This window comes from Aythya marila, assembly GCF_965140915.1.
Source record: "Aythya marila genome assembly, chromosome: Z".
In the NCBI taxonomy this organism is placed as follows: domain Eukaryota; kingdom Metazoa; phylum Chordata; class Aves; order Anseriformes; family Anatidae; genus Aythya; species Aythya marila.
In genome coordinates this window covers 35662070-35687657 of record NC_139080.1, presented here as the reverse complement: position 1 = coordinate 35687657, position 25588 = coordinate 35662070, and the positions used below count along the sequence as shown (strand labels likewise).

The following is a 25588-nucleotide window of genomic DNA, read 5'->3' as shown; positions in this document are numbered from 1 at the left end:
GCTCCTGGTCAGCGCCTCCTGGGGCAGCGCTTTCGCAGGATCCGGCCCAGACCCCGCGTTCGCACGGGCCCCGCGGGGCGAGGGGAGCCACTCGTGACCCCCGCCCTCAGCGCCGTGACGGGGCAGCCCAGGAGCGGGCCCGGGGGCAGCCCCGTCAGCCGCCGTTTCCCGGGGGGGGGGGGGACGGCGCGAAACAGCGCCTAACGGCGAGTAACGGCGCTAACGGCGCCGCGCCGGCCGTTAGGCAGAGCCCCGCGGCGGGCGCTGCGCTACGTGTGCGGCCCGCGGGCGGGCAGCGGCGCTCCACGCCCGCTCCCCCCCCCCCACGCCCCCCTCCTCTCCTCCTCTCCGCCCCGTCCCGTGCGCGCTCCCCTCCGGGCGCACGCGCGCGCGGCCGCCGCGTGTGTGCGCGCCCCCCGGGCCGCCCCGTGGCGGGCGAGGGCCGCGTTCGGGCGCGCTTGGCGCGGCACAGGCAGAGGCAGGGGCAGGGGCACAGATGTGACTTGTGGTCTGTTCCCTGCGAGCGGACACAACCGTGACGGCTCACCTCCTCCTCCCTCCTCCCCTCCTCCCGGCACACACACGCGCGCGCTTACAGAACCGAAAAAAAAAAAAAAAAAAAAAAAGCCACCCTTCCTTTCACTTTTTTTTTTTTTTTTTTTTTTTCCCCTCTCAGATCCCCACACCGCGCTGTGCTGCAGCCGCCGCCGCCGCCGCCAGCGCCGAGCCCCGGGAGCTGATGGAGCAATGGGTGGGGAGCGCTGAAAGCGGCCGGGCGAGAGAGAAAACTTTGCGCCTTGCCTAACTTTCCGCCTCCCTGCTAACGCTCTCCCCACGGCTCTCTTCCCCGCCGCGTCCCTCTCCGCCCTCCACCACCTTCCTCCTCCTCCTCCTCCTCCTCGCCGCCTTCTCCCCGCCGGGGCCGGCCGGCGAGGCAGGGGGAAGCGTGCGAGGCGCAGAGGGGCGCCCCGGCCCCGCGCTGGCCGCCGAGGTGTCGGCGGGCGCCGGGCGGCTCTGACAGCTCGGCCGCGGCAGGGCGAGCCTCGGGGCGGGGGGACGGGGCCCCAGCGAGCCGTGCCCGGAGCCCCCGGGCACCGCGGGGCCCCCTCGGGCCCCCCTTCCCCCCCCCCCCCCGCCGCCTCCCCTTCCCCTGCCCCAGCCGAAGGGCCCCGCACCACCAGACCAACCTGTGGAGGCTCTGACCCCAACCTGGGTCCCTCCTCCCATCACTTCCAGCGCTCCGCTGAAAGCTGTTTTCCCTTCGTTTCCCTCCGCTGCTCGGGCTGAACTTTGGGGGCTGAAGTTTTGGAAGAGTCAGAGGGAGAGAGGGAGAGGCCAGAGGAGAGGCTCTAGCTACTGCTGCTGCTGTGCTTTTTTTTTTTTTTTTTTTGGTGGGGGGGGAAACAAACAAACAAACAAACAAACAAACTATCGTTTTTTTGTTTTTGAATTCTCGCTGTGTTTTTTAGTTCAAACCACCTGAAGCTGTGAGGGCGAGAAAGAGAGAGGAAAGTGGGGAGGACGAAGGGGAGGAAGGAGAGACGGAGAGAGGGCAAAGAGGGAGAGGCGCTGAGAGCCCAGAGGCAGCAGGAAGGGTGCAGGCACTGCCGCTGAGAGGAGATCGAGAGACAGGGGGTGCACTTGACAACCAGCATGCAGAGATGGTAAGAAGTTTCCAGCAGCCTTTCGTTTTCATTCTAGCCTTTACTTCGGTTTGATTTGATTAATAAATCGTGCAGCAACACAAGCAGCCCTGCTCGCTATCCGGTGTGTTTCAGCCTTCAAATAAACAAGCAGCCGGACAGGCGAAGGAGGGGGGCAATAAATAAATAAATCAGCCTCGTGCTGCTTGGATTGGGGGAAAAAATGACTAAGAGGCTGTGCTAAACTTTCAGTGAGTTTGGGGGTTGAAACGGGATGGCCACATGCTTTTTTACCGCCTCCTTCCCTCCACTAAAGACGAGGGGATAGTGTGTGTGTTTTTTTTTTTCTTTTCTTTTCTTTTTTTTTTTTTTTTTAAAGTGTGTGTCTATGGAGGGAGGGAGAGCGAAGGTGGAGTGGGGTCGAATTGGACGTACGGTGGTCTGATCTTTTTTGGACACCACCTCCTGCTCGGAAACGAGTAAGGTTTGCACACAACGTGAAGGTAACCTCTGCGAGTGGGGGAAGGAGCTGTGTGTTCGCGTGTGAAACAGCGCCTGAGGCAGGGAGACAGAAGTGTAAATCCACCTTCCCTCCGTAACTCTTTTCTTTTTGTTGTGCATGTGCTTGCAGTTTGCACCTCTCCAATCAGCGATTGTTAACAGGACTGGTAGAGCTGTGTGGATGCGCTGGCTGTAGGAGGGAGGGGGGAGCCCCAAAAGCCAACTTTGAGCAAGTTCTTGCCGCGTGTTTCATGTGCTGTGCAATCGCACATCTCTTTTTACAGCAGGGTTTTTGCAACGCACGGTTTGGGCTTCCACCGCCTCTTAATTAAAAAAAAAAAAATAATAATAATAAAAAAAAAAAATCGAAACGACCGAGGACCTCGTTTGGCTGAAGTCCTCTTGTCCGGGCTTTGATGTGAAGATAGGTTAAACAGCTGCGAAGAACAAACATGTCCAAAGAGCCGTGACTGCTCTTACACGCGTAATGCTCACTGCTCGCCTTAGCGAGTGGACCGACCTCAGTCGGTGATGAGCAGCGCTCAGCCCATACTCACCGAAGTAGTGTATTTTCAGATGCAGCTTGATTACTTCCTTGCTTTCCATCAGCTTTTGCCACCTCACCCCAGGGTTGGTGTATGTTTGTCTGGTGTGCCTTGCATATACATATGCTGGCGCGTGCACACATACCTACACGTAGATATATATGTGTGTTTACACACATAGATGCATGTATACACATGGCACTCGGACTATAGGTACAGTGTATCTCTCCGTGTGAGTGAAGGGAGAGCTTGAGATGGAGGGTTTGTGTTTTTCCCTTCTCTCCCTTACATGACATGTCTTGTTTCAGTGATCAAAGCCACAATTGGAGTGTAGGAGATGCAACTGTCAAATGTAGGCAACAATAAAAAAAAAAAAAAAAAAAAAAAGAAAGGAAAAAAAAAAAGGGAGGGGGAAATAGCAGCATGTGCCTAGGACTGTGGTTACAGTAACGCTGACAGAAATTAAAGTGGTTTTGAAAGCAGCATGCGATTTATGATGGTTCCCATTTACCCTAGAGTCAAGCTGTTGTAAAATTGATGCACAAAAGACATCATGTAATAATCTGGTGTACCCAGGATTAAAGTGGCAATGAGTGTCTTTTTGTGTGTGTGTCTGGCCGACAGTAACAATGGTTTGAAGCAATTTTTAAATAAGAAGTCAGAGCGGAATATTACATATTTCTTTTCTCAACCTGTATGTAAGCCATGCATAGCTGTTGCTGAAATACTTTTAGGTGGAAGTGGACTTTCATTTCTCGTTATCTTCCATTTCGTATCTGTATTAAAGCCCACCTCCGCAGACAGGAATTTTAAAATGGGGTAGCATTTTTTGTCATATAGTTGGAGTACAAATGCTCGCAGTGCAGTTACTGAGTTCATGTCAGACAGTAACATTTGATAAGCCTGATTAGCAGATCTGCACAAGAATAGCAAGTTCCTGTAAAAGTATGTGGAACGTTCCTTGCCCTTAAAAACGACAGGAATTTTTAATCTGAAATTTAATGGGGCATATGAGCTGTCTGATACACTGCAGTTTCATTTTAAGCTGCCCATTATTAATGAACCATCTAGCTCTATGTGTGTTCTGCCTTAAATTCCTAAAGCACAAGAATTTTAAAATTCATGTATTTATGTAATTAAATATTTCAAATGATCTGTCGTTGCCTGATTCAGATGCAAGAAAATCTAAATGTAAATTGCGCGCTAATTTGTTACAAGCAAATTTTGAAACTCCTTGTAAAATCTGGGAGTGTGAAAGTGTCCCTTAAGCACACACATCTTATAGGCATAATAGGAGAACCTTGCTTTGGTACATTATTTTGTGAAAATGCAACACTGACATTTTAGGGGAGCAAACTCTGCAGGTTCCTATTTTTAAGAACACTTTATTTTTGTTATTGAGGTATCTGTGAAAGACAGACATGTGATTACATTAAACAAAGTAAAGGAACAGACAAAAGCAGAGATGACGGTTGCTATATTAAAATGTAAGTGTTACAGTTTGAATTTTCTAGTGAGTTTTTGAGTTCAGTGCTTTACATAACATTTTGTCCTAATCTTGCTTGCTGTCAGAGATGTTTCATGGTTGTGCAATTGCTGCAGTCAAGAATGCCAATTTGCATTCCAGGAGTGTCATTTGATTACTTTTATCTGCACAGCTCGAAGACCAGCCCAGACCTCTCATTTCATCTTGCCATGTCACGAGTCAGTGCTGTGTCGTCTTTTCAAAAATCTGCCTGATTTAGACAAGAAAGAAAAGTACTTTCATGTTGCAGCCGCAGTCCCCTGCTAACTTGTCAGCAGCAGGATATGATTCACTTGGGCCCAGAAGAATGGTACAGAGACGAGGGTTAGGCAGTTCAATAAACCCATGGACAGGTAGTGTGTGACGTCCCAAGAGAGCTTAAGTTAATGAAGAACAGGTCTGCTTAGTTCTTCACACTCTGACCTGGTGCTGTCCCCACAGTTTTCTCATTTGATCTTTCCCAGCAAATTGATCTTTTCTAGTACTTTTTTGCCTTCCAAGTTAGTCCTTGTGGGACTGAAATTAGCAGAGCAACTTAAGTTGGATAATACAGCTGTTCAGAAAAGAAGAAATTGGACACTAGCTCATAAAGGGGGGAGGGGAAAGTAAGCTATTCTTTCTGTTAACTGAGTTTTCCTTTTTTGTTTTTCCTAGTTTTATTTTAGAAAACTTCACAATAGCCATATTACTTTTGAAGTCTGCTTTCTTTCTTATTTATAGGCTGTATGGATGGCCCATTGCATGCTGCATTAAATGTGTATCCTTTAAATAAAACAAACATGCTTGCAGCGTAGACTGCAGGTTTGCTTTGGTATTTGTCAGTTGAACTTGCTTGTTAGAAATGATTTGCTAGTCTGTAATGAGGCTTTTACAGTTGTCGTAAGACATTTTAAATATCAATTGCACATGCCAACTACATTATTTATAGCCTGCTAAATAACTGTAATTCCATAGTATCCAATACTGAAATGCAGTGGAGATTAAACAATAAAAGCCATTACAAATGGTATGTGTAAATATTATGGTAGGTGAAAATACAGTCAGCAAATTACCACTGGCATTACTGGTTTTCTGGAAAACCAGTGTATACAAACAAATTGGTTTTGAACTAAGACACTCTGTACTTGAAATCTGTGTTCTAAAATGGAACTGTAGTATTAGTTGTCATTCCTTTACATTATTTTGCACTTAGTAGTTGAAAAGTGCAGTGGAGGTGCGCTCGAGTATGTGTCTGTAGGCGTGTGTGTGTGTGTTTAAATACATACATGGCTAGCTTGTCAAACAATGTAAGATTTCAAACTGGAATTTTGTAAATAAAGTGTAAGTTGGAAATGATTAAGAGGGTCTTTAGTATGCTCCACAATAATAAGCAGTATTTAACTTTATGTATTTCATAGCAGATGTTCTCACATATTATCCATGTCCTTTCAAGTTGTAGAATTGAAAACTGCTGAATGAAAAGAACACTTATTATGTAAGGGAAATAATGCTCTTGCTCCTTTTTGGTATTGCTTTTGAAAATGGGAAGGAACTGTAAAGGGTCATTGGTCAGTTTAGCTCATCTGCAGAGTTAGAGGGAACTTCATGATTTTATTAGATACGCCTAAGGTGGAAAAAAAAAGGCAGAAAAATATTCAGAATAAGGGCATAGTGATTCCTAACTTTTTTTCAGAGCCAAAGATGTAGCATTTCATCTTCACATATTCTGTAGTGGATATACACATATGTTGAGGCTGACTGCAGATGTCAGCAATTTCAAGAAAAAAAAATACTGTCAGCAAACTAATAGCATTAAAAGAAGTCCATGTAAAATGTTGGATTTTATACAAAGACAAAATTTATATTTTTCCCTTAAATATGGGTGTTTCTGGCAGTGTTCCTCTTCCTTTTGCATATTGGACACTATCAACAGAATTTCGAGTCTTTTCTTCACCATATATTTTTTTAATGAAAAAGTCCTGATTCTTGATCTGCAGGCTAGCATGGCCTTTGTTTTAATCTAACTATTAGTATGTGTTGGGAAAAAAAAATTACACATATCTGGAAATACAAAAAGTTCCCCATAAAATATAAAACAAATAGAGTATATCTGTCATCTTGGAAATGTGTATCACTTCCTAATCTAGCCAGGAATTTGTACTTAATTTAGAGAAATAACGTTTAACATGGCTTAATAAAAAGCATCTGTTTGAACCTTGTATTCTGTGTCAGTTTCATCCCACCTAAATTCTGACATATTTGTTCTAAAAATGCATTGATCATAATTGCTGCTTAATAGTTATATGGCAGCTTTTATAAGCATTACTTTGGACAAACTTATTTACCATTTAAGTAAATGATATAATCCAGTGAGATAAACTACCAGATTTGTCTCCTTTATCTCTTGCACAGTAGCTCTCATTATGTGCCTTGCTAGTAAAATCCTTTATTTGTTGATTATTAGAATCTTAGTACACTCAGGAGTTCTGCTGTAATTTAATGTGGTTGTTCAAAGAGGTTCTTTCATTTTAGAATCTTTTCACAGTACTCTCACCACATGTTATAAATATGTATATTTTATACTCCAGATACATATGCAAATACTATTTTTCTTATTCCAGGTAAATCAAAGTTATTGAGGGAAGATTCTTTTCATCTGCAGAGGCTATGTCCGTACTTCTCTCTTGGAATACTTTATGTGAAAAACACAAATTTAGATAACTTAATCAGATTTGTTTCTGATTTGTTACTTTAGGGAGTTCTTTATGTTTCTTTCAAAATTTTCTTTTCATGGACCTATCATGTTCTATTATTTACTTAAATCAGATTTTTGTAGAAAATTACAAAGACGTAGAGGGGTTCTAAAAACATGTTGAACACTGTGATTATTTGCAATTATAAAAAACAGAATGGCTATTATGCTGATTTGTAAGACATGAACAAAAAGGAAATCTAAATTCCATAAGCTAACAGCTAAAAACTCTGTAAGTCACCATGATTTGGTGCACTGTCTGGAAGTTCGGCTGTGTTCCTGCAGTGTATTACAATTGGTTACGTCCACAGTTCTGCAGCATATAAAACTTAAGAAACTAGGCCTGTTAGAATTCTTCGGCTTTGGGGAAAGTTTCAGATGGTATGCAAAGCATATTATGAACTGTTATCAGCTGTAAATGAAACTGAGGGTATGTACAACAGCCATCATGCTGTCAGCTGGAATCACACTGAATTAGGGTTGCAACTTTATCATATTTGTCAAATACGTATTATTTTGAAACTTGTGATTTGTGCTTTTAGGCAATGCTTTTTAATGTTGAATACAAAGATGTAACAGCAAACAAAAAACATTTTTCCCTTATTGTGACCTGACATTTGCCAAAGTGCCCCATGCTGAAATTTCTTTTCAGTATCTTTTTTTCTTCCAAAGCCAGACATGTACCCAGACACAAAAGCCTCTGTGTATAGCAAGCTGTTTTAAATATTGTGACTCGACGATGTGCTGTCCTTTCTCTGCTTGAGCCAAGGATCTCTGCTCAGTGTCTGTGGATTACCAAGTCCCTTCTTTATTGTACCTCTTGTCAGCTATTCCTATTCATTTAACCTTTCATTAGTGTCTGTGCAGCTTCACTGTCTGGAAAGCCAAGGAAAAACCTAAAGGCCTACTGTCACAGTTATTAGATTTCTCAGTTACATCCCAGCAACCATAAAGGAGTAAGAGTCAACACTATTGTCATGCATGCTGCTATCCTGGGGTGCAACTCTTCTGTGCATGTCAAGGACATGTGCCACATGTTGATAATGCATCCCAGGGATAAATGCATGACATGGGGGATAAACCAAGGCTGGCACTAATGAGCTTTGTAGGAGTTATTGCAAAGACAAACAGTTGTGAAGGAATTTTGCTTAAAACGCTGAAGAGATGGACTTGCATTAAGTGTTGCCAAGGCTTGCTTGTGAGGTACTTGTCAATCATGTTAGTTTCATTTAAGTTCCATTTACAAGGGAAAAAATGTTTTCTATGACTAAGAAATATTTTTTATTTTTTTTTTTTTTTAAGCTGATAGGATAAAGTGTACTTGAAGTAGTCCTTCAATACACTTCATGACATTTTTTTTCTTTTTTCTCATTTTTGCATCAAAAACTGCAATCCATACTAATTACTTGAAAAACAATCTACTAATATGAATTGCACTGTATTCTAGAGTATTCCTGTTAGCAAAGCTTCAAATTCACTCTGGGTGTTGTATTGACATAGGCTTTTCCAAATTTGAGAATATCTGAGTGCATCTAAGTAGCTTGTTCTACTTTTGGCACCCTAAACAATATGAAAAAGACAAAATTATTAATTATGAGACCGTTTCCTCATTCTGCCGATGCACATCTTCCATTCAGTCCAATGCAGTATTCACTTTTTGCTTCCAAAGTTCCTGTCCAGCCCATCTTACATGCCTTATTAACTAAATGCAACTGAACTCTAAGCTTGCAGTTTTTACAATAGTAAAAAAAGCATGTTTTTCCCTCACCTCTCTGTAGTTTACCTTTTAGAACAGATTTTAATCACGTTTTTATAAGTAGGATTAAAACAGTATGATATATAACTTCATATGACTTTTATAAGGAGAAATTGGTCAAAACCAAATTTGATCTACATGTTAATAGTTAAATTATAATTGAATTGCTCCCATTATTTCTCTGCAATGCATAAGGATCTAATGTTGGTGCTATTCGTACCAAGGCTAAAAGTGAGAATAAAGCCATTGAAATCAGTGGAGTTACAGCTATATGAAGTTGTTAAATAAAACCTACTCACCTCCTTTGCACTTTCCATATGGCACGCTAAGAGGGTTTTTGAGATGATAAATCTAGTGGGCCACAGGAAAATTCTTACAACTTCCTCTTTCCAGATGCACTGTTTAGATTTTCAGTGTCAGTGGTCATCATTTATTAATAGGGATGCCGAGCTTTTTATTTTTTTCCTCACAAATTCTGATATGAGGAAAGTGAAGAATGGCTGTACCTTTAGCTTTACTTGAACATCGGAGGCAAATTAACCAGCAATGTAATAGCTGAATTCAGGAACAAGTTCCTCCAAATAAAATTGTATTTGAGAGAAAATTAAGAAAAAAATAATCTTTTTCTTCTTCAGGCCCTGGAAACATTTGTACCCCTGATACTGAATTCCACTCTCCTTAAATTAAAAGAGAAGCTGTTATATTTTGTGATTTGAATTAGACAAATATTTAAGTGAAATGAAATCTCAGACATGAGCTGGAACAAATGTAGTAGTGCCTACTTATTTTAAAACATCCTTTCATTACTAGACTGATATTAGCTTTGATGAATCTAAAACTTACTACATGGTTTCCAAATCAAAGATGAAAGGGCCAGTTAGGAATCAAATAAATTTTCCTGTTGAAATGTAGCATTTGACATTTAGAAAGATGTGCTCAGCATGATGAACCACTTCTCTTTACGGCAACTTGCCTGGTGATTTTTGCAATAAAACTATTTTAAATTGAATTGAACTATAATAAAGGTAAGGTAAATTAATTTGGAAGTCTTGATTAGTGCCATTTTTTGACCCAAACGAAATATTTTCCTGAAAGCTCTTCCCCCCCCCCCCACCTTTATTGTTAATACATGCCATTTTTCATGGCTAACTAATTACTGTTGTTCTTTTGATGGACTGTTACTAGTCTAATTCAATTGTCCTTGTGTGGCATCTTGCTAGTTTTATTAAAGAAAAGTTTTGTTATTCACCTTACTGTGAAGCAACCAGTAGATTCCTAGTGCTGATCAAGTAGACTTATCCCCCATCTGTATCTTTTAAAGGATTATCATTATTCTGTACTATAATTTACAGTCTACAGTACAGCTGGGCAGTGCTTTTATACTGATCTGATGCCAACTACATATTTCTAAAGTCCTACTCATAATACTTTACTTTCCATAATAAGAATCTGTACAGAATCCTAGAGAGCAGCATGGGAAACTTTTGTTTTTCTACTTAAAATGCTAAGAATTATTAAAAAATAATAAAACCCACTTGTAAATATTAGTTAAAATTTTTAGCTTTTCTGGCAGGCAGTGACCATATATCTTTTAGCAGCTGTCTTTTGAGTTGAGTTTTTGAAGACACCCTGTTTCTGGTCTCCTCTACAATGTACGTGGTAAAAACAAGTGACGCTAGAAGGCAATTGAATAAGTTAATACATACACAACTTAAAGAGGCTGAGGAACATTCTTTAGTACACAAACTGGCATTTTGATTTTCTCCATACTTTGGTGCAAGTATTAAAAAGTAATGTATGACATCGCATAAGTAATGTAACTAAAGGCTTTTGAGGGAATTTAAGTCTAGGCTTAAATTCTAGACTTGTTCACATGGTAAGAAAGCCACCAAAAAATAAGTAGGAACAGGTAGCAACAGCAGGTAAGCAATGTGTGATTTAAAGATTTCTACTCCTTTTATTTATGCTTTTTTTTTTTTTTAACTTTCGCCTTCAGAAAATAAGTTACAAACTTTTTTCTTTCCTCTTATCCACAAATAACTTGTACTACTTTGCATATCAGCAGTGAATCTCATTTATCAGCTGGTTTATTTAAACGATTTATGATATCAAATAATTATTTTATAAGCAAGAATTTCTTCATCTGCTCAGTGGACTTTCAGAGGAGATACAAATATTCATCCTTTCTTGTCACTTTTTTGGAGTGCTGTTGGCAGTATGAGGGCAGCAAGGGTCAAAGTAAGCTACCTAGCTCTTTGATTATTAGGCTTGGGGATCAGAAAGTTGCAAGAAGCTCATCACCATCTCCTGCTAATTGATAGTTTTCATGAGTTAATTCAATAAGTTAGTTTCCTGAGTTTCATTAGCAGTAGACTTATAATTAAAAATAAGAGAAAAAGTCCCCGTGATGGCAGGGAAGGAGGTGTCTGAGTCTGGGAGTATGATACTGAAAGAGTGTCAACAGGCAAATAGCTCTAGTCACCACAGTAGGGCAAGAGACTTGCCTCTCTCCTACCCTGCATACCTTTCCTTTGCCCCATGTTACCTGTACGTGGAATTTCATAGTCCTCTTGTTATTAAGTGGTGGGCAGTATGATGGGATGAGTTTTGTATAACATGAGCTTTATGCAGTCACTGGGCAATACAGGGGATTTGCAAGCATGTTAGATGAATCTCTGAAACATGCAGGCAGTGACTGTCTTCCCATTGCCACACACGGGGGGTCAAAATTCACTCTTCTCATGAAGTTATTGCCAGACCCATGAAAGATCTAATCACAGGATCCTGAACAGTTGCAACAGACAAATGAGCCTATTGGTGAAGTCAAGAGAACTGCTCTTGTTCTCACATTTATGGATATAAGCCTCGATGATGTGACGTGGTACACTGTGGCGGATACCTTCGGGCTTCAGTTTGAAATGTAAAATGTTTTAAGGAACGTTATTTCTCCTGTGGTGATAAGTTTACAACAAACTAACACAAATCTAGTCTTGTAACAAGCAAAGTATGCATGTTATTTTTGCTTTACATATTGCAAGAATTATTTTAATTTAACATGCTTTTTCTTTTTAAATATATCAGTGGCATATATGGCAAGATGAACTACAAATGTAGTGGAAGGAAAAAGCTTTTAGAATTTTTGCTACAGCTTTCCTGCAGGGTGCATGCATATATGCGTGTGCATGCATGTATATATACAATATATTGTGCTATATACATACACAATATGTTATTATATACATTTTTATAAATACATTTGAATGTAAATATAATAATAGATGGAGATGTATACACACAGTATGTATATATGTGCATGCATGTAAATACATAGAAATATACATATATACATTTTCTTTTCATCTGGACAGCTACTTAGGTTACCAGGAAGGCTTTTGGGCCAGTTCTGGTTCTTTACTGAAAGTACAAAATAAATTGATCCTAAAAGGTACCTGTGAAAATAAATGCATTTCTAAAAGGGAAACTAAATATTGCACCTCCCTTTATCTTAAAAGAGCACTTTAGGAAATACTGGCTTTCTTTTATTTTTTATTTTTCTCTCAATTTTCCCATTTATCTCCTGTCCCCTCCCCTCCCCTCCCCTCCCCTCCCCTCCCCTCCCCTCCCCTCCCCTCCCCTCCCCTCCCCTCCCCTCCCCTCCCCTCCCCTCCCCTCCCCTCCCCTCGTCTCCCCTCCCCTCCCCTCGTCTCCTCTCCTCGTTTTCCCTTCCCCTTCCCCTTCCCCTTCCCCTTCCCCTTCCCCTTCCCCTTCCCCTTCCCCTTCCCTTCTTCTCTTTCTCTTCTCTGTCTCTTTTCTCTTCGTTGTTCTTCAGCTTTATCTGCTCTCTGTATTTTAAAGACTCTTAACATTTTCATACAATCCATGGTGTTTCCATTGAGAAGTATATTAAATTACTGTTTTCTCTGATTTGAGTAATTTCCTATGAGCATACCAATACTTGTACTGTGAACCTGGGTCTTATAAGTATATTATGGTAACAATAAGTAGACCTGCTAACAACCAAGCCTGTGATATCTCTCTAATTTGTGAACTAAAGATGGCCATACCAGCACTTGTGGATATTTTGCCTGGGAAAGTAGTGAGCAATCAGATCTGCAGAAGAATCCCCACAACTTCGTGGGTGTTTCTCTCCTAAATTAGAGATCATCTGCCCTTTAGAAGTTTGATGACCTTCATTTATGATGACAATATTGTGTGAAAGGCACGACACCATGCCTTTTGTCATACGTTATAAAAGAAACTGGGCTGGCCTTTCACTGGCTTGTATGAGGATGTTCAATCCATTTATCGTGGGTCTTATTGTTGTTATAATGTACATTGACATATACTGTGATTATATTATCATGGGAATGTTTGCACAATATACAGGATTATCTGATTATCATATTATAGATATTTTTGTTTGTTTTTGTTTTTTGTTTGGTTGTTTGTTTGTTTTTTGATAAAGCCTCAGAACTGTGAAGATTTGATCAACTTGCAATTCCAGGTAAGACTGGCTTGAGCAAATAGCGGGTAATAGATAAGGCTACCCATAAAATAGTGGGAAATATCAGGTATTGGCAAAATGCAGTCCCAGGATGGAAAAAAACATAGAAAATTTTTAGAAATTACATGATGGTTAATGGAAGCTCAGTTGAAATAAAGCAATGTGACTTAGCAGACAATTTCACTTAATACCATATATTTAATTGCAGTGTTACCAGTCACTGATCTGGGCATGAAGATTGGCTGAGTCCCATGACAAGACAGGGAATTGTTTAGCTCAGTTTCAGGCAAGGTAGAACTTAGTGCATGTGAGGCATTGGAAGGTTTCACTGGAAGTACTGAGTGCTTTGTCAGAGGGTTTGCACTGTATTCACTTCTGGCCTTTGGTAATTAAAATTTCTCAGGAAATGTGTGTATTGACATTTCATCCAAGGATGTCAGGAAAATGGGTTACAAACTTGAATCATAGGACAAAGTCAGACAGCATTCTTGGACCTCTCTCAATTAGAAACATGGGATATGCATGGCAGTTCAGGGTGGAGAGTGAATAAACCTTCATGTGCAGGTTATGTAAAATGAGCTGATGGAATGGAATTTTCTCAGAGCAGTCAGTGACTCATTATACACTGATTTACAAACAACAACAACAACAACAACAAAACACTTTGGAGTTCTTGGAGTTCATAAGTTCCTAATTCTTGTGAGACTGTTACTGCAAGGTAACCTCTAGTAGGGATTTACAGCATGTCAACAGATTTGCACTATCCTGTATGTAGTTTCCTTCATTTTCAGTGCAGGGAAGCTACATCACATGTGCTGCAAACTGGCCGATACACTGTGAATCTTCCTCCAAACCACCTGATGATTTCTTCTTTGTTTAGCTGTCTTCTAAAAGTCAATGGGTACTTTGCCGTTGGATTTCATGAACTTAATGTCCCATCTGTATTACCAGAGCTGGAAGATGGCTGGGCAGTGGTATTAACTCTCTGCTCTGAAAGGATCATGGGAACTTGAGTTATGACAAATATTCAATACTGTTTTTTAATGTCTTATGCTATAGACAGTCGCTCTATCTGACTCACTGTTCTAGTTATCCAAAACCTCATGGAACTGAGGAAAAAACATTGTAAAAGAGATGAGATAGTTAGTTCTTCTAAAGATGCAAGACTTCTACAAAATGAAAAAAGGAGGCAATTTTATTACAATTAATAATTGCAGAGTTAAATAATAAAAATCAATAAATATGTGATCTATTATCAGCTGTAGCATGTAGTCATATGTTGATTACAAAGGATGTTAGTAATATAAACCTGTGGCATGTTGTAATGTTATCAAAATAGAAGTCTGTCTTAAATAAGGCAATATCTATGAATAAACTTGATCTGGATGATCGGTGCCATGCCCACGTGGAGCCCTATTTGACTATTTGTTGTTCTGAGGTGGATTGTTACATTGAGTGCACTGAGTTACAGTATCTACATATTTATCTACATATTTATCCATACTAGTCTTATACTATTACTTACATACAACACTTGAAATCCACCAGTGCATTTTGCATGCAGAATCAATGCTCGAAGTATACAAGATGAAGACTTCCCTTTGCTTTATGTGAAGCTAGTTTGCTAAATGTTGCCTCTGTGAGAGAGAGAGATTGAGATAAACAGTAATCTAGTTTCTGAGGAAGGCACAATTCAGACAAAGATAATACAGGGAGGTATTTTTGAGGTATACTCAGATACTGTCAACTTTGTTCTTTCTTCCCAAGATTTGGCTATTTTGTTTCCTGTTCTGCTTATGAGCTAAACTAATGCTGAGTGTGGCTCACTCAGCTTCTGTGCATCCAAAATGCACACTACATTTTGGGATGATGTTAAAGGTACTGGTTTTAACTGAGGAGGACTGAAGTCACAAGTGCTACACTAGCTCTGTCACCACAATTGTAATCAAAAAACAAACTCAACACTTTCAGCTTAAAAGGCATAGGCATTCCTAAAATGCTAAGTGTTCTTCATGGGAAGCCCTGTCTTTGGAAATTTTATTTCTTCCCTGATACAAACACAGAGAGTGACATCACAGGAACACTCTTTCCAAGCATTCAGCAAGGTCCATGTTTGTTTGTTTTTTTTGGTGTCTGAAGGAGGAAAAACAGGGTTATTGTCAGTTTTTGTCTAGATGGGACATGATATCTGCTGACAGAAGAAATATCACTGCCAACAGTGCTACATCATCTCCCTAAATAACATCAGCTAAGTTGATGTAGGGAGTATTGCTATACCCATTTGGGCAATTGCAAGGTATATTTTTTGTTTCAATTTTGTCTAAGAGTGTGAAATTAAAGAAGTTTTGCTGTACCTTTATAAGACAGTTAATATAACTGAAGTATCAGTTGTTATTTGTGTATCAAGAACATAAAGTATTTTCTAAACACCTTAAAATTCTTCTGTATTTCATACAAATATCAACTTCATGAATTTTCACCTGGAAGACCCCACTAATTGTTATCATTTTGCATACTTTAATGCATACTTTTCAAGATAGCTGCCCCACAGACTTAAGCACTCAGAATTTCATTTACAGAGACAGGTTCATTGTGTTCCCATTACAGACAACTGAGACCAATGGGACTTCTGCTGGGAAAAAAAAAAAAAAAAAAAAAAAGACTTTTTAAGTACTTCTTTACAGGGAAAATGGAGGGCAAGGAGACATCAGGCATCTGAGCAAGCTTATTCAGACTAGTTGAAGACTATCGCTCTCTGTAGAATGAAACAAGACATCCATAAGGTTAATCCTTATGGACATTTCCCAGTATATCTCATTTGGTGTCTCTGGTTGGTTTCATAAACTAAAATGTTTAGAAACCAGATATATAACTGAGCTGCTTAGAGTTCACTTACTCTGAATGGAGTCCTAAAGACCCTTTCAAGGGTATAGGCTGAAGGCATATTAATGATATGTCTTTAACACTAAAGTTCTTTTTTTTTCTAATGCCAAGATAAGTACTACTTGTATAATCCTTGCCTAATTTATTTTAGAATTGATAGAATTTGGTGTTTCATCCCAGATTTAAGATCCCATGCCCAGAGTCATTAAAGAAATCTTCTTTGATTTATATAAATGTTTTGTCATAATGTAGTCTTAGAGAAGAATGACACCCTTTCACTGAAAGAAAAGAAACTATTCAAAGGATTGAGTTTCTTTTTCTTAATTTGTAATATAGCCCATTTTTTTGCTGCAGGGCAATCTTTTTTTCTTTACAGATTATGCAGGGTGTTTCAGCTGAATATGCTCATACCTTAAAAAATCATTTGGTGTGAGAACTTTTTAAGTTTGAGGGTGTTTTTTTTCTTTCTTTCTTTCTTTCTTTCTTTCTTTCTTTCTTTCTTTCTTTCTTTCTTTCTTTCTTTCTTTCTTTCTTTCTTTCTTTCTTTCTTTCTTTCTTTCTCTCTCTCTCTCTCTCTCTCTCTCTCTCTTTCTCTCTTTCTCTCTTTCTCTCTTTCTCTCTTTCTCTCTTTTTTTTTTTTTTTCTCCTTTCCTATAATACAGTATACCCTGCCTTTGAGCTTTCAATTTAAGTCTTCTGTCATATACTGCCAAAAAGTTTGTTCAGAGCTCTGTCTGTGTTGAAACATGTATGCCTGTCCCAGTGTCATAACTAATTATATACCTTGTATGCTTACTTCTAGTAATTGGAAAGTAGACCTACCGCAGGATACGTTTTAGTATTAGATTGTATCTTGGGGACATGTTACAGAAATCAAGTTTCCACCAAGCAGCAACTTGAATTTGTAAACAGATATTACTATTTTAAGTACATCATCTCATGATTGTTTCTTGACATCTGTGTGTGTTTGTTTTAAAGTTGGGGAGAGGGTGTTTCTGAACTGTACCTCTGCATGGGTAGTAATTATATACTTAACCTACTTCTCTTCAACCACAGTATTCTGAAGTGTCTGTTGTCTCTAGTTGAAAAAGAGACCTCTTGTTTCCATAATGCCTTTCTGCAAATTTTGTTTGGAGGTTCAAAACTTCCCAAAAAATGTGTCTTTGCACAGTGCCTGGCTAAATTCTGCTTGGCTGCAATGCTGTTTTCGGTTCCTAACTTAACACAAGAGGGAGGATGGAAGGAGAGAGAGGAAGAGAGACTGGCATTTTGATTGGGAAAAAGCACAGAAGAGATCTAGGAAAAAACAACATTCATTTTCATCTTCTTATTTGTAGCATCATTAGCTTGTGCTTTGTGTGTATATTTACATCCATATCTGTATATGTGCATATGTATCTATGAATTTTTGTAGGTACATGCAGAAAGAGAGAAAGCCTTGTGGTTATGTGTAAAGTTTTACTTTGCGTGCTCAGAGCTAGGCTAGCAAACAATGACTTATATGCATCAGCATGTATAAAATATGTGCTCTTTGTCCATGCCTGCTGAATGAAGACTTTGCCAGTCTTAAGTCTGAGAGCTTCACGTCTTGTTGCAATTAAAGTCTTACAACTGAGCATTTAATGCTAGTGATAGATTACAGTATTGTCAGGATGTGTTCTGATTTGGGGTTTTGTTGATTTACGAGACCACATTTTTATGGGAGTTGCATGGGTAGCTGCTGTTGTACATTAAAAACTCTTACTTTCATGGAGTATGTATCAGTGTTTTATTAAAACTACAACAGTACTGCTTGAATCTCTTCTAAAGCCTTTTTTTTTTTTTTTTTTTTTAGATAAATCAGTAAAATAATAGATGTATTAATGTTTATGGCAGTTTTACAAGGAAATATTTTTTATTTATTTGATAGGAAGTGTTTGTTTCTCATTATGTAAAATGTCAGGTACTTCTTTTCCAAAGGAGGAAGGTTTCTTAAATAATGTACTAGTTATTTAAGTTTTCTTATTATCTCGTAGTTGCTGTATTCAGAAAACAGCATGATTTTGTCAAACTCTTTTATTACTGTGTATGGCATCTTCAAAATTAATCTGGATTAAATCACTTACTTTGAAAGTTTTTGACAACAAAATGTATATTTTAAGCAGTTCAAATGTCTTGTCAGGCAAATTTATCTTCCACTTTCCTCTCCACAATAGGCATTTTTAGAAGGTTCAGAGGAGGAGAAGACTGGGTCAGTTTGACCAGGGAAAGTATAATGCTGTCCCACATTCCAGTTTTATATCGTTTCAGAACTGATTTAATATCTCTTATAAAGACAGATAGGAGTGTACTGCATGTAATATCTTCAAGTGACTTTTAAACTTCAAATTTCTTTTTCAAAGACTTGCAAAAGTTTAGCCTTCTAATTTATTCAGAAGAATATCAATACAAAAGAGCACATTTTATATACATTTTTTTTAAGTACTTATCTTATTTGAACTTAAGTGATTTTATTCTCTCTCATCTCTTTTAACAACTCTCCACTTACCCATGGCTTTGAAACACTTAAGAGCAAACTAAGCCAGCTATTTGAGCAATGGGAAAATTGGAGATAGAGCTGTCTAAGAAACAACTGCACCTTAGCCACCGAAGACGAAAGGAGTCTGGGTATTTTCCTATGCCACAGTCTTGGAAATTTGTCTTCTGTATCTGCCACTAATTCTTCTCCCAGTTGATCCTTCTCTGTTGCTGTTGTTGCTACAAAGGAACAAGAGAGTTTTGCCCCTATCCTTCAGCCACTTAGGGTGACCATTATTGTAGACTGCCTCTGGAAACCTTATCCAAAGGTTTCCACAGCAGTAGCAGAGAGAAATTGACATGCACTTCTGGTCACAAAAATGTTGATTATCAATGAAAACAAAACTACAAGTATAGAATAGGGCCATGGAGCTATCAGTCTGCAAGGTCAGATAGACTCCACATCAGTTCTGTTAATTTTGTCTTTGAGAGGCCTCTCATGCCACAAGGACAAAAAAAAAAGTTGAAGTACAAGCTCCAAATTCCTTGGAAGTTAATGACCCTTGCCTGAAAACAGGATTCGTATTTGCCCATAATTCTGAGGTTTTCCAGTTTTGGCAGCTAGTGTATATCAAGGTTTCCATATAGAGGATTAGAATATGTGTTGACCAGTACAGTAAAGAAGAATGAAGCAACTAATAGCAGTATTGATAAACTAAATATCATTTGACAGTAAAGGAAGCATTGTATCAGTAAGCTAATTTTTGGCTGACAAGGATAAATAACTATTAAACAATGCAAAATAACTAGTGAATATAAAAAATAACTGTCTGGGAGAATCTTTCCATACTTGTAAAAAAAAGTTGTGGCAGTAGAAGAAGATTTGTCCTGATAGTTTTCTCTGTAACATGTAGCTAAACATTGTAGTTTTATGTGATCATTGTTCATATGATAGACCTTCTGAATGTTATGGTACTCAATGTCTAGACTATAAAACTAAAAAATGTTACATTACTCAAATATTTACAATATAAAACTAAAAAGTTGATAATGTGCATTATTATGAAAAAATGATGTGAGGTTTTTCCTTCTCACTTGATTCTTTCAACTATTGCAATACTAATTTTACAGCAATAAGCAGTATGATAATTGTCATTTACTCTATAGTACCATTTCTTAGGAAATAGAAAGGCAAAAAAGTGAATTCAGTTTAATTTGCACATATATGGCTTGATTTTGAAGTACGAGTGTGTAAGCAATGCAGTAATGGATTCAGCTATGAGAAATGGGATTGAGTTCTTAGTTGTGGCCGTGTATCTTAGTTCTGTATTATGAGTTTAGAAGGATTAGAGGAAGTTTGGTAACATTGATTTTATGAATATGGTGCAGATACAAAAATACGGACTTGTTTTGCCAGCAGTTATCCACTCTGCTGCTGGTTTCTCTCAGTTATTCACTGTCTCAGTTTTAAGCTTCCAGACAACTTTCAATACACATGCAGAAAACATCTCTGATGTCACTGTCATTAAGGTAACGTGTACTGATTTACATTTTATTCTTCACAATGATTTATTTTTTAAGCAAGTTTACTGTATTTTTTGAATGTTTTACAACACATACAAAAAAGGAGTAAAACGCTGAAGACATCTAACATCCTGTTTCATTACATCCTCTTTACCGTTTTATATTGAGTGTATAAATGTGAGAGTATATAATATTTGCATCTAATGTATATGGAAAACAAACAAACAAACAAAACCCACAAAAACCTGCATGGAAAAACTCAAAAGACCTGAGTGTATGGCAGTGCTGTTATCTTTCGCCTAGTGTGCAACATATTATTCTGTTATGCCTCTTGGGAAGACAGAGATCATTTTTAAGCTCCACAAAGTTGAATGACTTTTGTTGTGCAAAAATCCCTGAAAACAAAATCCCATCAAACCAGACCCCCAGCATCTGGTTTTCATCTGCTCTGATTGTATCAAGAGGAAACAATCCCATATAGATGAAGAGTTGTATTCACCATGATTTAGATCCCTAGTGTGTTCGCAAGGGTTGAAAGAACTGAAAGAACCACTATCCAGAACTCCAAGGAACACACTTGTCTGACACAGTTACTGAGTGTAACTTTTTTGGTCTTCTAGTGTTACATGTATGTTTCTCTCATTTTTCAAGAGCTTTTTGAAGCTAAATAGATTTATATTTATTTATTTGTATCCAGAATCATTATATACAGGGACATTATGCTTTCATAAAATAAAAGCACTGTTTGTTATTTTATTCATTTCAGTACTATCAGTATCACAGCAGTACTTGCTCAAGAGGACAGCGTGGGTCTGGTTCTCTCCTTAATACTTGTTGCCCTTTTCCCATTCCCACAAATGCCTGCCAGACCTGTGATAGAGTAACAAAAATTCAGTTTTAACAGACTCAGAAACGTGATTGGTGCTGTCTGGACTGGGAAGGAAGGATTCCAGAAACATGATAGATGGTAAGATGAAGCCCTTCCCCAGTGCGAAATGAAGTCCGTGCCTAATTTGGAGATAACATAACATCTGGTTCCTTGAGTGATCTGACTTACTCTGAAGATCTGCAGAGGACTACAATATGTCTTGTACATATTTAGTATTTTGGAGGGTTTGAACTCCAGCTGTGCTCCCTCTGATAAATGATGAGCTAGAGAGAGAGAGATGAGCAAACTTCAGGTGTCTATAAGCAAAAGGCAACAGGAACAAACCAAATTAGTGACAAGGAACATGTTCTAATGGATTAATTTAAAATAAAAAGGTCTTTCCTGAAGCCTTGATATTTATATTGGTGGGAAATTTACTGTAGTAAATTCAACAGGTGCAGGCAGGGCCAGTGTCTTCGCTGGTTGAGTAAAATAATAGAGTTTGAATCAGAGTGAATTAAAAACAAAGCAATGTAGCAACTTTATAATAGTCCAACACTCTGTAATGTTGCCCCCAAATGAATGTTAGGTCAGTATTTTGGCAGATTTTACATCAGTGTATTAATATGAGCACAGATTTATGTCCCTGACTTCAATAGGGATTATATTTAAAATTTATTTAAAACTTATATCAATTCTTAGTACTTTTCTTAGCTATTCCTGTGTAAGGTACCTTCTTACAATTTTGATTTTTTTGATTCTTGTGTTTTATAATCTGTTTTCAGTAATAGGCATACCTGGTACGAATATGTTGACTTCTCAGAAGACATCAGTCAGGTGAATACTGCTGGTTGAATCGAATCCCACTGGAACAAGTACATCTTTTAGCACAAGGATTTACAAGATGTAACTAGCTTCCCATCTAGTCTAATTGACTTCTTTGTGAGTATGCAGACGTTTATCGGCTAAGCCTCTGGTTTGTCTACATGAAAATGTTTTTCCTTCACCAGATGTAGTTTAAGTTAGGAGCTTTTGCATTCTCTTGAGCCCCTTTAGGCAAAGCACAAAGGCTTATTCTGAACTCTTAATTAAAATAGGTGGTTTAATTGAAGCATTGTTTCTCCTATTCCACTCTCCTAACTAAACTTTCAATCAATGAGTCTTTATGATTGTTCTGGACAGTAAATATATGTATGCCAAAACCCAAGAAAGAAAAAATAAGTAGGTGACCTGCAGAATTTTTTGACAAAGCAACTCAAATTCTTCCCAACATTCTACATATTATCTGGAAGGTACCTGTATTTCTGAGTATTTTTTGGATGAAAATACTCAGAAAATGGATTTTCAATAATAAACCTTAGTTTCTAGAAGATGGCAGCTCAAGTTACAAAAATATGCTCGCATGTAGCATAAAATATGTTAACAGTATGGGACTGGGTCTTAAAATTACTCAGAAATGTTTGTTCTTACTAATCTTACTGCACTAACCAAAAGACTTTTCCATTGCTTGTTATGGGTTGAAATGACTTCCAATAATGACTGTGCTGGATATTGAGAAATGCTTAGTCTGAATGATGCAACTTAGATAGGTAGGTTGAACTCTTTATGTGAACTCTTTATGAAAAGCTAAATGCTCCAATTGCAAAATGATACCTTGCACTTTCCCTGTCTTATGTTCAGTCCATGTGATGGTTATTACAGTTGATGTGGTGAGCTGATGATGGCTAAGGGCCAAATGACCACCCAACAGCTCACTCCTTCAGTCCCAACTCCTCCCTGCAAGTGCCACAGGAGGGATGGGAAATGGGGGGCTGTGGTCAGTCTCTAGCAGCTCGTCTCTGCTGCCACTTCCTCCTCACACTTTTCCCCTGCTCCAATGTGGGTTCTTCTCTCCATGGATGTCCTCTCCATGGGCTGCATGGGTTCAAGCTACTTCACTGTGGTGGCCTCCACCGGCTGCAGAATAATCCTGCAGAATAATCTCTGCTCTGGTGCCTTCATCCTCTACTTCTTCTCTGACAGTGGCGGCAGTGGCGTTTCTTTACTTTTTTTTTTTTCTTCTTCCCCCCTGTGTTTGCCTATGCAACATTTTGACCTTTCTTAAATCCATCTCCCTTGAGGCACCAGCCACAACTGCAGGGCTGCTCTGTGCCCTGTGGTAGGGCCACTGGAGCCGACCACGTCCAGCGCAGGGCAGCCCCAGCCTTGGCCTCACCTCACAGAGGCCTCTGCAGCCACCCCACCAGCACCTGGCCAAGCATACCCACTACAATTGAATAAGGAAATATGACTGTACTTTGATTTACATTAAGAATTTCTGTTGCTGTTGTTCTTGTTTTTCTTTATGCTTGCTTGTAAGCTTGAGAGTTTATTAACTGTTACTATTTTGTGGTGGTAGTATACATGAGTTGTTTGGGGCTTTTTTGTATAACTTCTGAGTCATTCCTTAACTTACATGATTTGTAGATTGGCCGCCCACACCAATTAACATGGAGAGAATCTAATTTGTTCCATAGCAAAAGTTTTTTTTTTTTTCTTCTTTCCTGTAACCATTTAGATAACATAGGATGTATGTGTGGCAAGATGTGCGCAAGCAACAAGGTTTGTGGAGATAGGGTGTGCAACAGTACATGCTCACTTAGGACTTGTTAGGACTTGGCTCAGTCAGCCATTGGAGTAGGTAGCTGAGATGTAAGCATAACAACTCTGGTTATACACAGCTGAAGTATTTGGTATAACTAAGAGTACTTTAGTTGTTGTACTGCATATGCTTCCTAAGCAAAGAAAAATTCTGTGCTTAAAATCCAGTACTCCTGATTAGATGAAAAATGAAGTTGTTCAGTACTGTCTTACAGAATAGAGGAGTCCGACCCATTAGTGCTTCATGGTATCTAGGTCCTTAAGGTCTTGTTACCATGATTGTAATTTAACATTAAACATGCTAGGCTAAAATAATCATAAGACAGATTTATTTTTCTTCTTTTTGAGCTAGGTATTTTTTCTCAGACAGTCATTAACTGTTAGAAGTCTGTGATCATTTACATTACTTGGCGTGCTGTTTGGCAGTGTTATGTTTTGCTGTATTTTCTTGGAAGGCAAAGAGTTTCCTATGAAAGGCGAATTTTTGGCTTTCTATAGTCCTTTCCCAATGAGGTCCCATTGCGTGGAAGACTATGTGGAGAGATCAGCAGTGATGCAACTTTGTCTTCTTGCCATACATCTCTTCAGATGATTAGTTCTCTGGTTGTCTGGATAATATTTTTAACTATGTCTAAATATGGAAAGAGGGAACCCTGCTGAAGATTTACTAATTTGTTGCTTATCACAGCTAGTCCACCATGACTTTCATTGTTGTCAACTAGTATTATTTCTTTGCCCCAGATCTGCTGATATCTGACTCGAAAAAAGGTAACTGCAAAACTTTTGGAACCTCTTCAGTTCAGCCATCTTGAGAAGTGACACGGTGTAATCTTCTCTCTCCAGTTAATAAAATGTCGATGTGTTTTGAAGCCCACTTCATTTTTAAACAAACAAGTGTTTGTATTAAGGCACTTTGTAAGTGCAGCTATCTCTAATTAAATTAATTCTTCTGTTTCCTATAAGTTTGCAATATGGTGCAAGAAATTTCTGATAGGTGTTTTTTGGAGGAGGGTTTTGACACTTTCCTTTTCCAGGTTTAGACTGTCTGAGACACTGAGAACCCATATAAATAAAGTAGTAAGGAATCTGGCAACATGTAGTGTTTTGTTTTGTTTTGTTTTGTAAATTCATAATTGAGGAATAATTATAAAATTATTGACTTTTGATGTTTAAACATTTATTTTAAAACCTTTTTAAACAAATAAATAGATAAAATACTTCTTAAAAGACCACATGAATCTGTTTTATGACTGTATTTTGAAGTTCTCTTATATAGCTTTTAACATTAGACTTTTTTTTTTTCAAGATTTTCTTTCTCTCTTTTTATTATGGAATGTATGGAGGAATTCCTATGACATGTTAAATTTCACTTGAGTTTAGCAGAAATTGGCCCCAGATGTAAGTTTTCTTTATCCAGCCCTAGAGTGCCTGAACATAGAGTACTTCTTCCAAAGGCAGAGGTTGTGTGTGTTCCTGTCTGAAGTCTTGGGCTGAGCCAATCTTGACTGCACAGAATAAATTCAAGACCGTTTTTCTTGATATTTTGCCTATGGATTTACTCCTGCCTCTGTGAAATTACAGCAAAATACTTTCATGGTGCTATGGTGTTGCACTGATCTCCTGATGCCACAGCTTTTTTTTTCAGGCAGACTATTTTACAGACTATTGTATCTTCATAAGGGCCTCACACAGGTGCATGTTTGTGATTAGATTTTTCATAGTTTTTTAGATCAGGACCATAAAGCCCAAAGAATAAAGCTGTCCTTTAGATATATATTTTTAACTGTCGAACAGCTGCATCATAATTTTTAAAATGGGTAGGAAAGGAACCCTAACAATAACCCAGATTATTACTTTTCTCCCTGTGTAAATATAAATACATGTTGATGATAATTACAAATAGATATTATTTATCACTTACTAAAAGTGATGTCGAGAAAAGTGGATAAGCTGGTGGCATATCTGGGGTGGG

General features: G+C 38.6%; 1 protein-coding gene across 4 annotated transcripts in view; it reads left to right on the top strand.

The window, feature by feature from the left end:
* The first annotated feature begins 1559 nt into the window (after positions 1 to 1559).
* Positions 1560 to 25588, top strand: part of BNC2 (basonuclin zinc finger protein 2) — a 348609-nt gene continuing 324580 nt past the window's right edge. For 2 of the 4 annotated variants that reach the window (XM_082784296.1, XM_082784299.1), the window contains exon 1: positions 1560 to 1664. In XM_082784296.1, coding sequence (XP_082640422.1) covers positions 1662 to 1664 — 3 coding nt within the window. In that variant the 5' untranslated portion in view covers positions 1560 to 1661. Of the gene's footprint in view, positions 1665 to 21779; positions 21919 to 25588 lie in introns of those variants that run through there. The other 2 variants (XM_082784298.1, XM_082784297.1) reach the window with 2 other exon arrangements.